The sequence below is a fragment of the Syngnathus typhle genome, linkage group LG1 (assembly GCF_033458585.1).
Source record: "Syngnathus typhle isolate RoL2023-S1 ecotype Sweden linkage group LG1, RoL_Styp_1.0, whole genome shotgun sequence".
Lineage (NCBI taxonomy): Eukaryota > Metazoa > Chordata > Actinopteri > Syngnathiformes > Syngnathidae > Syngnathus > Syngnathus typhle.
Window position 1 is genome coordinate 5,861,538 of NC_083738.1, and position 13,313 is coordinate 5,874,850.

General features: G+C 42.2%; 2 protein-coding genes across 4 annotated transcripts; one reads left to right on the top strand and one right to left on the bottom strand.

The window, feature by feature from the left end:
• Nucleotides 1-2,391: 2,391 nt before the first annotated feature.
• thg1l (tRNA-histidine guanylyltransferase 1-like) lies at nucleotides 2,392-9,850 on the bottom strand. Of its 3 annotated transcripts, XM_061272394.1 has the most exons (7): nucleotides 9,525-9,830; nucleotides 8,967-9,170; nucleotides 8,699-8,875; nucleotides 8,459-8,628; nucleotides 8,290-8,378; nucleotides 6,562-6,669; nucleotides 2,401-2,587 (listed from the first exon to the last, which is right to left on the bottom strand). In XM_061272394.1, the coding sequence occupies exons 2-7, from the start codon at nucleotides 9,158-9,160 to the stop codon at nucleotides 2,426-2,428; spliced, it is 900 nt and encodes a 299-aa protein (XP_061128378.1). In that variant the 5' UTR covers nucleotides 9,161-9,170; nucleotides 9,525-9,830; the 3' UTR covers nucleotides 2,401-2,425. The 3 variants fall into 3 exon arrangements, with proteins under 3 accessions (XP_061128395.1, XP_061128386.1, XP_061128378.1); XM_061272402.1 differs by lacking the exon at nucleotides 6,562-6,669 and having other exon boundaries at nucleotides 2,393-2,587; nucleotides 9,525-9,850; XM_061272411.1 differs by lacking the exons at nucleotides 8,967-9,170; nucleotides 9,525-9,830 and having other exon boundaries at nucleotides 2,392-2,587; nucleotides 8,459-8,533; nucleotides 8,699-8,765.
• A 256-nt stretch (nucleotides 9,851-10,106) lies between these two features.
• On the top strand, nucleotides 10,107-12,744 carry lsm11 (LSM11, U7 small nuclear RNA associated). Its single transcript, XM_061272383.1, has 4 exons — nucleotides 10,107-10,592; nucleotides 11,566-11,705; nucleotides 11,766-11,849; nucleotides 11,909-12,744. The coding sequence occupies exons 1-4, from the start codon at nucleotides 10,148-10,150 to the stop codon at nucleotides 12,152-12,154; spliced, it is 915 nt and encodes a 304-aa protein (XP_061128367.1). The 5' UTR covers nucleotides 10,107-10,147; the 3' UTR covers nucleotides 12,155-12,744.
• The last annotated feature ends 569 nt before the right edge of the window (nucleotides 12,745-13,313 follow it).

Sequence of the window (13,313 nt, forward strand, 5' to 3'; positions counted from 1 at the left end):
AACCGCATAGTGCTTTTAAATAAGTGATCCACTTGCCAGAAACTGTCGAGTTTGGCTGTGTGCCAAGTGAAACATCTGAACGCAACTGCATTTTTTTTCTTTAGGATAGTAAGCATAGAAGTGCATTAACCAATGCAACATTAATTCACTGGTCTTACAGATCTGAAACAGTTGTGGGGTACAGTATCTTGAAAGAGCTTGCCCCACCCCAAAATTAAGCACTTAGTGAGCCTACGACAGAAATGAAATCCAGCCGGGTTGATCCGCAGCAGCCATTCATATTGAGGCGGTCATTCGGAAGTGCAATGATAAATATGCCACGCACATGTCAGGGGGATCGAGTGTACTCGGGGTGTGTGGAGGTATTCTTAGCACTGATGGCCCACAAATCCATTCACTTCTCTAAATGGCATTCTGGCAGTGATACAAGACTGAGCGCTTGTGCCAAGCATTTTAGTGTCTACTTGAAACACACTGTGGAAGGTATGTGACACAATTTAGAATGTCATATGCAAATATTGGCGGCCCAAACACATGCTTTAAGAGATCTTTTAGTTTTGATATGATAAGATATAGAAACGCCACATCGCCAGCCTTAATGACTACCGCCAGTCGCACTCACCCCGGTGGTGATGAAGTGCTTTGAAAAGCTGGTACGGGGTCGCATCACATCACTCCTGTTCAGAGGTTTTGACCCCCACCAGTTTGCCTACAGGGCAAATAGATCCACAGAGGACGCAGTAGCTACAGCCCTCCACGCTGCAATGTCCCACCTGGAGCAGCCGGGAAGCTATGTGGGGATGCTCTTCGTGGACTTTAGCTCTTCTTTTAACACCATCCTCCCCCACAGACTGGTGGACATACTGGGGGGCCTGGGACTTCCACACAAAACTTGCAGGTGGATTAAGAGCTTCCTGACGGGTCGCAGCCAGAGGGTGAGAGTGGGCCGTCATACATCCACACCTCTCAGTCTTGGTACCGGCTCCTCACAGGGCTGCGTACTGAGCCCACTGCTTTACACGCTCTACACACATTCATGCACCCCCGCCCACCGCAGCAACACCATCGTGAAATTTGCGGATGACACCACCGTGGTGGGGCTCATCTCAAAGGGGGATGAGTCTGGCTACAGGGACGAAGTGGTGCAGCTATCGGAGTGGTGCGGAGAGAACAATCTGCTCCTAAACACGGCTAAAACCCAAGAACTGGTCATTGATTTTAGGAGGAAAAATAAAACGGACATTCTACCAGTTATTATCAACGAGGTCTGTGTGGAGAGGGTGTCCTCCTTCCGCTACCTGGGAGTCCACATCGAGGAGGACTTCACCTGGAGCGTGAACACCTCTGAGCTGCTAAAAAAGGCCCAGCAGAGACTCTACTTCCTAAGGGTGTTGAGGAGGCACAGCATTACACAAAGACTGCTGGTGTCCTTCTATCGCTGCTCCATAGAGAGCACTTTAACATACTGTATATGTGTTTGGTACTCCAGCTGCACTGCTGCTCAGAGGAAAAAGCTCTAAGGGGTCATCAACACAGCACAGAAGATCATTGGCTGCCGTCTCCCCACACTGGAAGACCTACACAGAACCCGCTGTCTCAAAAAAACACAGAACATTCTGAAGGACAATCCCCACCCTGGCCACTCCCTTTTCGAACTGTTGCCATCAGGCAGACGCTACAGATCAATTAGGTCAAGGACTAGCAGATTCGCCAACAGTTTTTACCCTACAGCGGTAGTCACATTGAATGCCGCTAATAGAAAATGATTACGTCTGTGTATGTTCTGTGGGTTTTTAGCTTGTATTTTTTAATCTTTTTATTCTATTTATTTTTTATTTTCATGCACTGATCGGTTGGCACTTTTTAAATTTCGTTGTACATGTGTGACAATGACAATAAAGATCTATTCTATTCTATTCTATTCTAAGATGTGAGTGCATGATACCATGGGTTGAGGTAATCACTTAGCTTTGCCCTTCTATGATGGTTTGACTTTTTGTATATACGCACAAATGTGCAGTAAGTGGACTTTTTGGGGTCAAGTGAAGACCAGTATCAAAACACAAATAATGTTTACTTAAGATCATTTGGCACACCACTGCAACAGAATTCTTTGTTGGTAAAATAAAATAAAATTGTGTGACATACGTGAAAGGGGCACAGAGGAACTGTGGGTGGATTTGGTTGTCAGACTCCCAGCATGCTAACACAAACTATTCCTTGGCTCACTTTGATGAGTTCATAATAAATCATTGTGATATGAAACATGTTTGTCTGCCTCTGGGATAAGGGCCACCACTGTACATGTTGCTTGCGTTAGGTAAACAAATCGAATGTCCACTCTCACAGTCACCATGATATGTGTTTATTATTATACATATATATATATATATATATGGATGTATATATATATATATATATAACACTAGCAGCCGTCATCTTCCAGAATGTTTGCGTGTTGCTGCCAAAACTCTTCTCCTATAATGTCACAGTGGTAGGCCTGCACACTCCTTCTGCTCCGAGTCACATGCACGTCCTTCCTCTCGCCATTCACTCCTTTTGTTTGTTTGAAGAGACTTTCATCATGCTGGGAAACAAGAAATGATAAAGACAAGTTAAAAAGCTTTGTCCTCTACATACTATAAACATTGTTTTTTGACTGAAACGCTATCATTAAAACACACCCAGACACCTGACTGGTGTGACACCCATGCAACATTTCAATGCATTAACACAGTTTAGTTGGATGCACACTTTTGCTGTGTTTAACAAGGATTAGGTTCAGATACGTGGCACATGGAAGTTGATTGTTAGGTGGATGTGTGCGAGTGTGAGTGTTTTGCTGCATTTCATTCTGCATCAGCAGCTTATGAAGATGACTCGCCACGCTGTCAGATCATTAGCATGACACATTAGTGTACCCTACATGGGTGTGCAAGTGCAAGTATGTTTATATGCTCTAAGTGGTGAATGTGTGTGTATGTGTTTTGGTCATGGATTATGGGTAGAAATGCTATTAACACAACACATTTTTTGCAGATAAATTGTATAAACAGGTGCCTACTCGTGCTCTCTACATGTCCTGGTCATTATTTTGACATGTTTGTTAAAAGCTTTTGAATTTGGGGCAAAAACATTCTGTGTGATGCCATCTTGAGACTAAACACTGCACTGCATGGAAATTTGGCTTTCTATCCTCTGATTTCACTAGCAGGGTATCTTGACGTCACTTCCAAAATCTTAACACGGTCACTCTGCTACTGTGGGGCATAAATGTAGGTCAGTTTTATACACGCATCCATAGTGAGTTGGAATAGTTGCGATTGTGGGCGTCTTTGTATTGATTTTCAGGTTAGTGATTTATTAGCGTAAAATTTGGTGAGTTAGCATAGCTTGTCATTGTATCGAAATTAAGTTGCAGTTATGCTGGACCACGCCCAACCGTCTCTCCCCTTGGAAGCCCAATGTTTAGTGAGTATTAGTGAGGTGTACAGCAAGAGTGAGGTAGAGGGGTGGCTACCCTTTTAACGAAAGCCGGACCTGCCATTGGCCAACTTATACAGTTGCTCCGCCACCAACGAGCCAGGACAACCAAGTGCAACGAGCCGGTCAGCGGATGGGTGTTGTCGAAGCAGACAGGGGCCAAGCAAGCTTGTGGTTGGGGACAGGCAGAAGGTCGGGCCAAACACAGTACAGGCATCTCGCTACACAGCGGGTCGGGAAGCAGGCATGCGCGTGTCAAGGCAGCCAGGCATACCGCTACGCAGCGGATCAGAGCAGGGATCTTGCCACCGAGCGAGTCAGGTAAACAGGCATTAAGGAACAGAGCAGGGACGGGTGCCAGGCGTGCGCCAGAACTGACGGGCATCTATATACATGTTCTAACCAGCCTGTAAAAAGGGCACAGGTGGTGGTGATCGGCGCTGATTGGCAGAGCGGAGACGTGATATGCTCATGCATGAGACAGGACTGACCAAAAACTGGCTATTTTAAGCAATACAAGAAACACTACATGTAAAGTGTCCTATAATTCTTGAAGTATGTTGACAAAAGCATGTCACGGACATGCTCGTAAAAGCTTTTGTAACGTGCGTGTAGGGCAGGGGTGGGCCACCCACAAACCTTCCCCTGGAATCCTTCCATTAAAATGAGTGGCCCGAAGAAAAGAAGTGAGTGCCGAATGTTAAAAAAGAGTGGCCAATTTGGCTCGACGCACGCGACGTGACGTTCAGCCACATCAACATCAACCCGTCACAGATTGAGGTCAACGGATCTCTCCTAAGAATTGCCACAACAAATTTTACTCCAGACTATGACGCACTAGCAAAAAAGGGAGGCCAACAACACTGTTCCCACTGAAAATGAAGGGGAGGCTCTCAAGTTTGTTGTAAAAAAAATGCATTTTGGATATGATTTGTACACATAGCAGGGATTGAAACTAGCGACCATTCTCATTCTCAAACAATGCAGGATGCTCAAGGACATTGATGCACCACCTGTTTGCGACTAATCTTAACATGTAAAGTTTCTAAGGTTTACTTTCAGGAAGTATTTCCCGTTTCCTCACCTCTGTTACCAGGTGAGTTAAAACTCTGCTCTGATTTTCAGATACCCCTCACCGTGTTGCCGTTTTGATTATTTTATTTGTATGTATGCTTTCACCGATTCTTCAAGATGATATATTTGGTCAGAATGTTTGCCGTTTGATGTGATCTCATAAGATAAACATCTTTCATTAATCTGACCTGCAAGCACTGAAGTGATGGAGACTGTTATTCACAATAACAGTGTCGTATTTTATGAGAATCACTGATAGCAGTTTTTTTGTGATTTTTTTTTTTTTTTAATGCTGTTAATAAATGCATTTGTTTTCAAAAAACTTGTTTGGAATATCCATGCTTTACTACCTACTAAAGGCCAAAATCTTTTATGCAATGACCTTTACAGGTCGCTTATACTACTTCACACAAACACTATGTCCATCTGCTCCTGGTTCGGCCCTCCGGTCCAAATCTAGAACCCAGTTCGGCCCGCGAGTCAAAAGGTTTGCCTTGAATTATTAATGCCTTGAAGACATGTCTTCTTTCATTAAAGAAACTTGCTTTACAAACATTTGGTCTTCCCCAGGGTGTAGACGCAAGAATTGGACCAAAATATGCCTCATAGTTCAAAACATCATGTCTGTCATAAGCATGTCACACAATGAGCATAGGCTTAACTCAGAACATTTGTTTCTCTTCTTGTGATTCATTTTCGACACTTATTACCAAGGTGCATCGACAAAGAAGTGTCCTCAGCACAGGCGCCAACACTTATTATGAGCTTTATTTTTATATTATGCCAGAGTTGGTTAAGACTGGCGGTGCACTGGTTAGCACATCCGCCTCACAGTTAGGAGACTCCGGCAATTCTGGCCCTCCCTGTGTGCAGTTTGCATGTTCTCCCCGGGTCCGCGTGGGTTTTCTCTGGGCACTTTGGTTTCCTCCCACATCCCCAAAACCATGCTTGGTAGGCCAATTGAGGACTCCAAATTTCCCCTAGGTGTGAGTGCAAGTGCGGATGGTTGTTTGTCTCGGTGTTCCCTGCAATTGCCTGGCAACCAGTTCAGGGTGTCCCTCGCTGGGATAGGCTCCAACACGCCTGCGACCCCCGTGGGGACAAAGCGATACAGAAAATGGATGGATGGATGGTTAAGACTTTCTCTTTTATTTTAGCAATGAGCGTACACGTCTGCCTCTTGGGTAAAACTGTGACTTGTTTACGATTTACATGTGATATCATAAAATCCATGTTGCAGCTGCGTAAACTATCTTAGAGCCAAGAAGTAGCATTGCCAAGCAGAAAACACTTATTGGACATAGATCCAAGTTTTCTTTCTTTTTTTTTTGGTGGCGTTTTTAAGTATGACTTGATTTGTGAGTGTGGTGGATAATAGCCCTTAAATAAATCGTAGCTGTGATGTCCCAAAACGACAAATCATTCAGCCCTATTGTATACTGTATAGTGGTTCTTAACCTGGGTTCAATCGAACCCTAGGGGTTGGGTGAGTCGGTCTCAGGGGTTCGGCAGAGCCTCCGTTGCGGAGGTCCGAACACACCTGATTTATCGTGGAAATCTGTGACGACGCATATATGAACTGGTTTCAAAAAGGCAAAGGCAGAATTCACACTGATTTGCGAGTATTTCATTTGTTGTGAGTTCTGTATTAAGTTGGTTTTGTTCTTTGTACAAGGTGATTTTCATTCATGGCTCATTTTGTGCATCAATAAAAAACATCTATGTCTTGAATTTGAAAAAAATATTTTGTTTTTCATTAAAGAGGGGTTTAGTGAATGCCTATATGAAACTGGCGGGGTTCGGTACCGCCAACAAGGTTAAGAACCACTGCTATAGAATAAATAAAGGTTTCCAGTTTAAGCCTCTATTTTTTTTTTCTTTGCAGTCAATGAACAAATTGTGACCACATTTTTGTTCAATGTTAGGGATGTATCTTAACATGTAAATAGCCAAATTGTCAATATCGCAAGCAGAAATAAATAAATGAGTCTCAAATCATCTGACCTTTTCCCAGATGAGAATGGTGCCTTTCCTATGGATAGCCGGTTCTTTGTTGTAGTTGATGTCAAACTCGGAGAACAGTATTTCATTTTTGGCAGCAGCTAACGTTCCCTGTATGAGTACACAAATGTGATATCGTGCGTGTAAAATAAATTAAATTAGGTGAACGGGAAGTTCATTTGTAATGCATAACTACAAACTTCAAATTTTAAAAGTAGAGCTGTACAAATGTGAAAAGGATGAAGAAAAAACTGTTTAATGCATAACCATCAAAAAGGTCTTTTTCTACCACGTTTAAGAGGTTTAAGTTTAAGCATGTTGTCTCGCCTGTTGTCATCTCTTACATGCACGGTTATTTACCAATGGTAACTCACTGCATTGTAACTCACAGATCGGTAAAGGAATGTAAATAAATATGATGGCAGGACCAGGCTAACCCTAACCACTACAGAGAAGAAGCATTGAGTATGTTTTTGCTATATAGCTTCCCAAAAACAATAAAACCATTCATACCACCAAGATTTGTCCTTCATGCGTTGAGAAAAATGATATGCAGTAAGTGTGCCGATGCAGCGAAAATGCAATGGGTCGGACACCTTGCTTTACAGCAGGGAATGTCAAATAAATTTTTGTCGGGGGCCAGTTTGTTGCTACGGCTTTCCATTTTTTGTTTTTACATTGAAACGTGTCATGTTGTAGACCAATTAATGAAAAGTCCAATGTAATTATTTAAAAGTCAACACAAATTAGGCCAGGCGACCACGATTGTGAGTGATGTGAGTCACCCCGCTCACTCTTTGTTCGAGCTTCTGCCCTCTGGGAAGAGGTACAGAAGACTGCGCTCCCGCACCACCAGACTCTCAAACAGCTTCATACTCCAGGCTGTCAGGATCCTGAACTCGCTTCCCCGTTCTGCGTAGCGTCCTGTACTTTTACTGTCTGTATGCACACTGGCTCTTATTTGTTGTGTTATCTGTTTATTTATTATTTATTATTACTCTTATTATTTATTGTTTGTGCCTTCTTGTTTTTTATATTGCGTCGTTTACTTGTATGTCTATCGTGTAATATGTCTTGTCACCGTGGGATAGGGAAAACGTAATTTCGATCTCTTTGTGTGTGTCTCGGCATGTGAAGACGTTGACAATAAAGCAGACTTTGACTTTGAAATTACAAATGCCGCAAAAGCCATGATAGTTTTTTTTCCCTTTAGAGAGAAATTAACCCATCAGGTTTATTTGTGCATGGGAAATGTCGCATCGCTCCGCTTTTCGACACTAAAGTACAGCCAGACAAGCAAGAGAATGTTTTGGATTTTCTTTTTAAGCAAATGCATCGTGGCAACAAGTATCCATTAAAATAATTCGGCGTTCACTTTTTATGGCCAACTCGCGACTCAATTTGAATTAACAGTTTACCCCTGATTCGTGCACAGCACAAGAGGGTTATTGGAAAAGGGTATTAAAAAAATCTTGCAAAATCTCAATGTTTTTATTCATTACAGGTGACAATTTGAAATTGAAATAACACTAGTAGAAGTATGTCTTTTTTGTTTCTATTTTGTAACTGCTTTTGAATCGATTACTTTTAAGACCTAAACGTAAGTTTCATTCAAATATTTACTGTAATCATGACTTAACAAATTCATTGGGATTGCCAAATTGGTAAGAGAGGAAAAGTGTTGGATGACAACCTATATTTGAATAGCTATATTGCTTGTTGAAGAGTCACCTTTAAGCGATCTTCTGCTTGAACTGTGGTTAGTCCACCTTTCTGTACAAGGGTCCAAAAGACTGTGTTGTACAAATTATTTATGTGACCTGGAAAAAATGACAAAAAGAGTCGGACACTTTCATCATCACCATCAACAGTGCAATGACAGTTGTAACAACATGCTTACAGTCTGCTTGCCTCCAGCTCAGATAGTCTTTCAGGTTGCGGTTGCTAGGATACAGTACCACCCGCCCATCAAATCCTGGTGGATAGAGTAGAGGTTGCTCTCCAAAAAACTCTTTCCAGTAAAAGACATAAGAGGACGAGAACTGTGAGGTCACATGGGTCATCAGCTTGCTGCAAGGAGAAATAAAGTCAGACAAACATAATAATAGCAACAACAACATATGATCTCACTTATGTTTACCTAGCTCTCCTCTTGAACCAGTTGGTGGTCCTCTTGAAAACAAAACTAAACTCATCACTTTGTCCATAGGCAATGATAATGTCTTCTAGGTCCTCCATGACTGACTGGGCACTGCGGGCCATGAGGCCCAGGGCCCTGTTGTCATTTGGTTTGGTGAACTTGTGCTGCTCTGAAAACCTAAAACGCAACGATGACTCTGTTAACTCTGAACAATAGCACCATAAAATGATAAACATCACAGATGTGCATTCGAAAAAAGCAGACTAACTTGTGGAAGTTGCGGCCATCCAGTCTCACAACAATGTAGCAGTTTCTCAGACAGGTGTCATCTACTTCAAAGTTACGCACATATTCAAACTTGCTTTTGGCCATGGTACAAGTGGAAATAAATAAACAGGCCAGGGGTCTGACAACACAAGACTTGATACCGTAGCAAAGTCTGCAGACATTTATAACTTGCATCAGTCTGTTGCTGCAAATACAAGATTGACAAATACGGTTGATCAACAATTGGTTCAACCTTTGTTCAACCAGTTTACAAGTGGTAACCGGGGAAAAAAATGCTAACAACGCTAACATCCAGTGTTAGTGTTAGACTGTACGCAGTGCTTATTTCGCCACCTAGTGTTATTTCTGCCCTGCACGGAACTCAATGATTATGCCAATAACCACTAGCTAATCTTAAGATATCTATAACATAAACAGTCACTGTCATTTGTGTATGAGCGTTTAATCTATCAAGACGACAATACAATAAAAGACAAAAATGACAAATACAGTCATTAATCAGCATTACATCAGTCTTCTTAAAGGGAATCAGGCTTACCGCACTTGAAACGATGGAAAATAATCAGACCAATTATAAGCAAAACAGTGACGTTAAAACAGCCTCCTGGTTGTATTATATTGTCAGTCTAATTTGTCTTCTTAAAAAAAATAAAAAAATGTAAGAAACTACGAAGAACATGATGTGACGCCGGATCTACTTGGTTCAGCACTACGGTCGTCCGATTGATAACTCGAACATGATTGCACTTAGTTCCGGATTACCAAAATCTCATACAAGACAACACTTCCACCGCGTGTTATACAAATTTAGAATAAAATGCGTTATAATCGTTCTGACATTTTGCTTAAGTAACAAGATCCATTTGATATTCAACTAAACGTATAACGTTTTCTCGAGGGAAGCAAAGATCGTCTATTTAGCTCATCAGCATAAAGGTTTGCATTTAAAGTGTCGATACGGATGGCATTTTTTGTACTACATTGGGCTAGCTGTTATCATAATATGCTATTATAAATTTCAAAACACACATAACACGTTTAAACTATCCCGACAATCAATTAAGGACCGTTATGGAGTGAGCTCTCTTATTTGAGAGTCTATCCATTTCCCATAATGCCTTTAGATGTGTAAACCCGTGCCTGCGGGTGTTTCAAACAAACATGGAGGAGAAAGAGAGAGACAGGCGAAGTAGGACATCGCATCGTCAAGAAAAAGACTCCGCTTCCAACTCTGGTGCCTCATCGGGTCCACGGGATGATGACACGTTAAAAATAGACGTTTGTTCTGGAAGGTTTGACCCCCTTTTGGCCTTATACTCGCCCACGGTGCCGCTACCGTTTCCAAACATAAAATGTTTCAACAACATCGCCGAGTACGAAAGTTTCCTGAAGGGGGGGCGTGGTAGAGCCAAGCCCGAGAATGTGGAGAAAAGACGGATTAAGGCACTGAGAGGAGTCGCAGACCCGGAGCGCATCGAGAGGCTCAAGAACCTCATGGTGAACAAAAAGTCATTGGAGGAGGAGGAGGGAGGAAGCAGCAGCAGCAGCCGCGCGCAGCAGTCACGGAGACGCAAGCCTCAGAAAAATGTGCTGACTAGGATGACGTGTAGGTTCAATGCACAATTAGTAAAAGCTACTTCACCACAACACACAAGCACTGTACTGTAATGCACAACGTTTCCCCTGACTGAGACCTGCACGGCAAAGTGCGTCTCTCTTCATTTCCCTAATTAGAATTCATCCTCTTCATCACGCAGTTAATTCACATTATGAAAAGAAGACATCTCACAACTATCAACAAGTACCGAGATGTTAAGTAGTATCACCAAGCCTCCATCTCACAGAGTAGCAAGTGTTTGTGCATGTCCTGAATGTTGATTTTAACTGTTGTTGTTAGGGTTCATTCACGCTTGTTTGCAAACAGTCGCCAACAGTTTGAATAGTCTTCAACTGTTTTTCTTGTCGCAGAGAAATTTTGGACATGTTCAAAATATCTGCGTGACCAGAAAACCTTTTTTTTTTTTTTTTTTTTTTTACCGCCGTTTGTAACTGACCTTTTAGGAACCCTGGCTAAATTCCAACATTTGCTACGTGCGCTAACCCTGGCGGCTCAATGACATATCGGCTTTAGCAGGTTGCAACAGAGGACTTCATGGTTACCAAGCTTTTGGCCCCAACCTAACTCCATAAAGTACGTTTTAAGTTCATCCTGATCAAATTTTATTTGAATGTCCCTAACTTTATAATTATAATGATTACAGTACATTAGCTAGTGCAAAATGACTGGAATAATATAGTACTAATAGCCTGAGGAATAATAAAAAAAAAGACTCCTTATATCATTGTTACTTTTGTATTGGACTAGCAACAATCACATACTATTAGTTATAGCAAATAAATCTTTATTTAATTTTATTCTCTATACATTATCATCTGTATGTATTTCAATGGATATACGTACATATCTGGACATCCATGACATTTATTTTGACATATCTCAGAACATGCCCATCTGCTGTCCAGTGTCTAAATCCAAAGTATTACTGCTGGAGCCGACGCAATATCTCTTTTGTTTACAGTATGCAAAGGCAGTCCTTTGGGAGAACTGCATAGATGTGTGGAGCAGAGAATAAGAGTCAAAGTTCACATCAGGACCTTCAAAGGACTGAGGGGTGTGTGCTCTGGCTTTGTTGTGGCCTTTGACAAGTTCTGGAATTTGGTGAGTGATTGGGATGCGCTTCTGATTGGAGACAGTCGATCATTGTCATCTCGTCGTCAGGCCATGGTGGACGTTGATGAGACGTACAGAGAGCCTCTTCTCGGGAAGGCGTTGTACCATGAGAAGGCCCTCACTATTTCACGGGTATACCATTTACTCCTTTGTGATTGACTGTATGCTTTATTAACACCTTTGTTGCACAGCTCTTTGAGAAGCTGAAGCTGCAGGAGAGCTCAGGAGGTGAAGGAGCAACAACAAAACACCGCGTCCAGGTAGAAAGCGGCCCTGCCAGGCACAGAAGTGACGACAAGTCATCAGAGGTACCAAAGGGCACCAAGGCAGGTCAGGAGAAAGAGTGCAGAGCGTATGGCAAGGTCCACACTCGCCACATCAATCAGCTATTTATCAGGGGAGAGAATGTTCTCCTGGTCAACCCTCAACCACTCTGACAGTCCCTGACTGCATTTGTGTGGGTGTTTTATGTGCGACTTCATCTTGCACTTTACCATCTACATTGAGAGACGTTGTATGTTGCTGAAGAACTGGGGGAGAGCTCTGGTTTTACTGGTGAAAACAACCGAGAGATGGAGATATGTTGATGTCAGATTTGTATCGTGTTCCACGCAAATCACCTTGCTGTTTAAGAATCGCCTGTTCTCTCACGTGGGAATTCTGTAATGCGCCGAGAGGACCGAAGGGCTCACTGTTCAAATCCTGTTGAGAGAAATGCAAAAGCGGCCATTAGCTGTTCCAGAGAAGCTAGTCTCCTTCCTGCCCATGAGCAAGGCACTGATTGACTGACCCTACCCCCTCCCAACACAAGAGGGTCTTCACATTGACACTTGTATGCCGGCAAGTGAATGATCAGATTCTTTGTCTGGGCCTGTTGTTGAATTTTTACCATTTCCCATTCAAATTTGTTAAAACGTACATATTCCTGTTTTACTATTCATTTATAGGGGAGAAAAAAACATTTACAATGTAAAATATTTTGATTTGTTGTAAATGAAATAGTAAATAAAACATTTACTTGATGAAATGATGGTTTAATTCTACAGATGTTTATTACATTTACAAACTTCCTGACCTAAAAATAAAAAAAATACCAGACTTTTTTTGTGGCCTAAATTCCTCAAAGCAACTTTGTGTAATGTTTCCAGAAATTTGTTTGATGGTGAAACACGTAGTAGAATGTACGTCCATCCTGGGCCATCCAGCAGGTGTCAGCACACACCCGGTGCTTCCGGCGGGGCCGTCGTTTCCTGCCTGTCTCTTGATGTTGCTTTTCCAGTTAGTTTGAACAGGAATGACAGCGCGGTCTCAGCGGACTTCATAAATGCATTATGAATAATTGAGTTTGCGATGCTCGAGATTGCAGATGGCACTCAAAAGCTGTCATTTGTCTTGACGTCTTGGATTGCTTTTACTCTTTAATGGGCACATTACCCATAAAAGCACAATTTACTGCAGCTCGTGGAAGTTTTTTTTCTTTTTAAATGGCAGAGGTTGCTCATTGTCTGTTTTTGTGTATTTTTCTATTTTTATATGGAGTGCAATGAAAGTAGGTCAGTAGAAGGGGACAACGTGGGGCTCAGTGGTAGGCTCCCA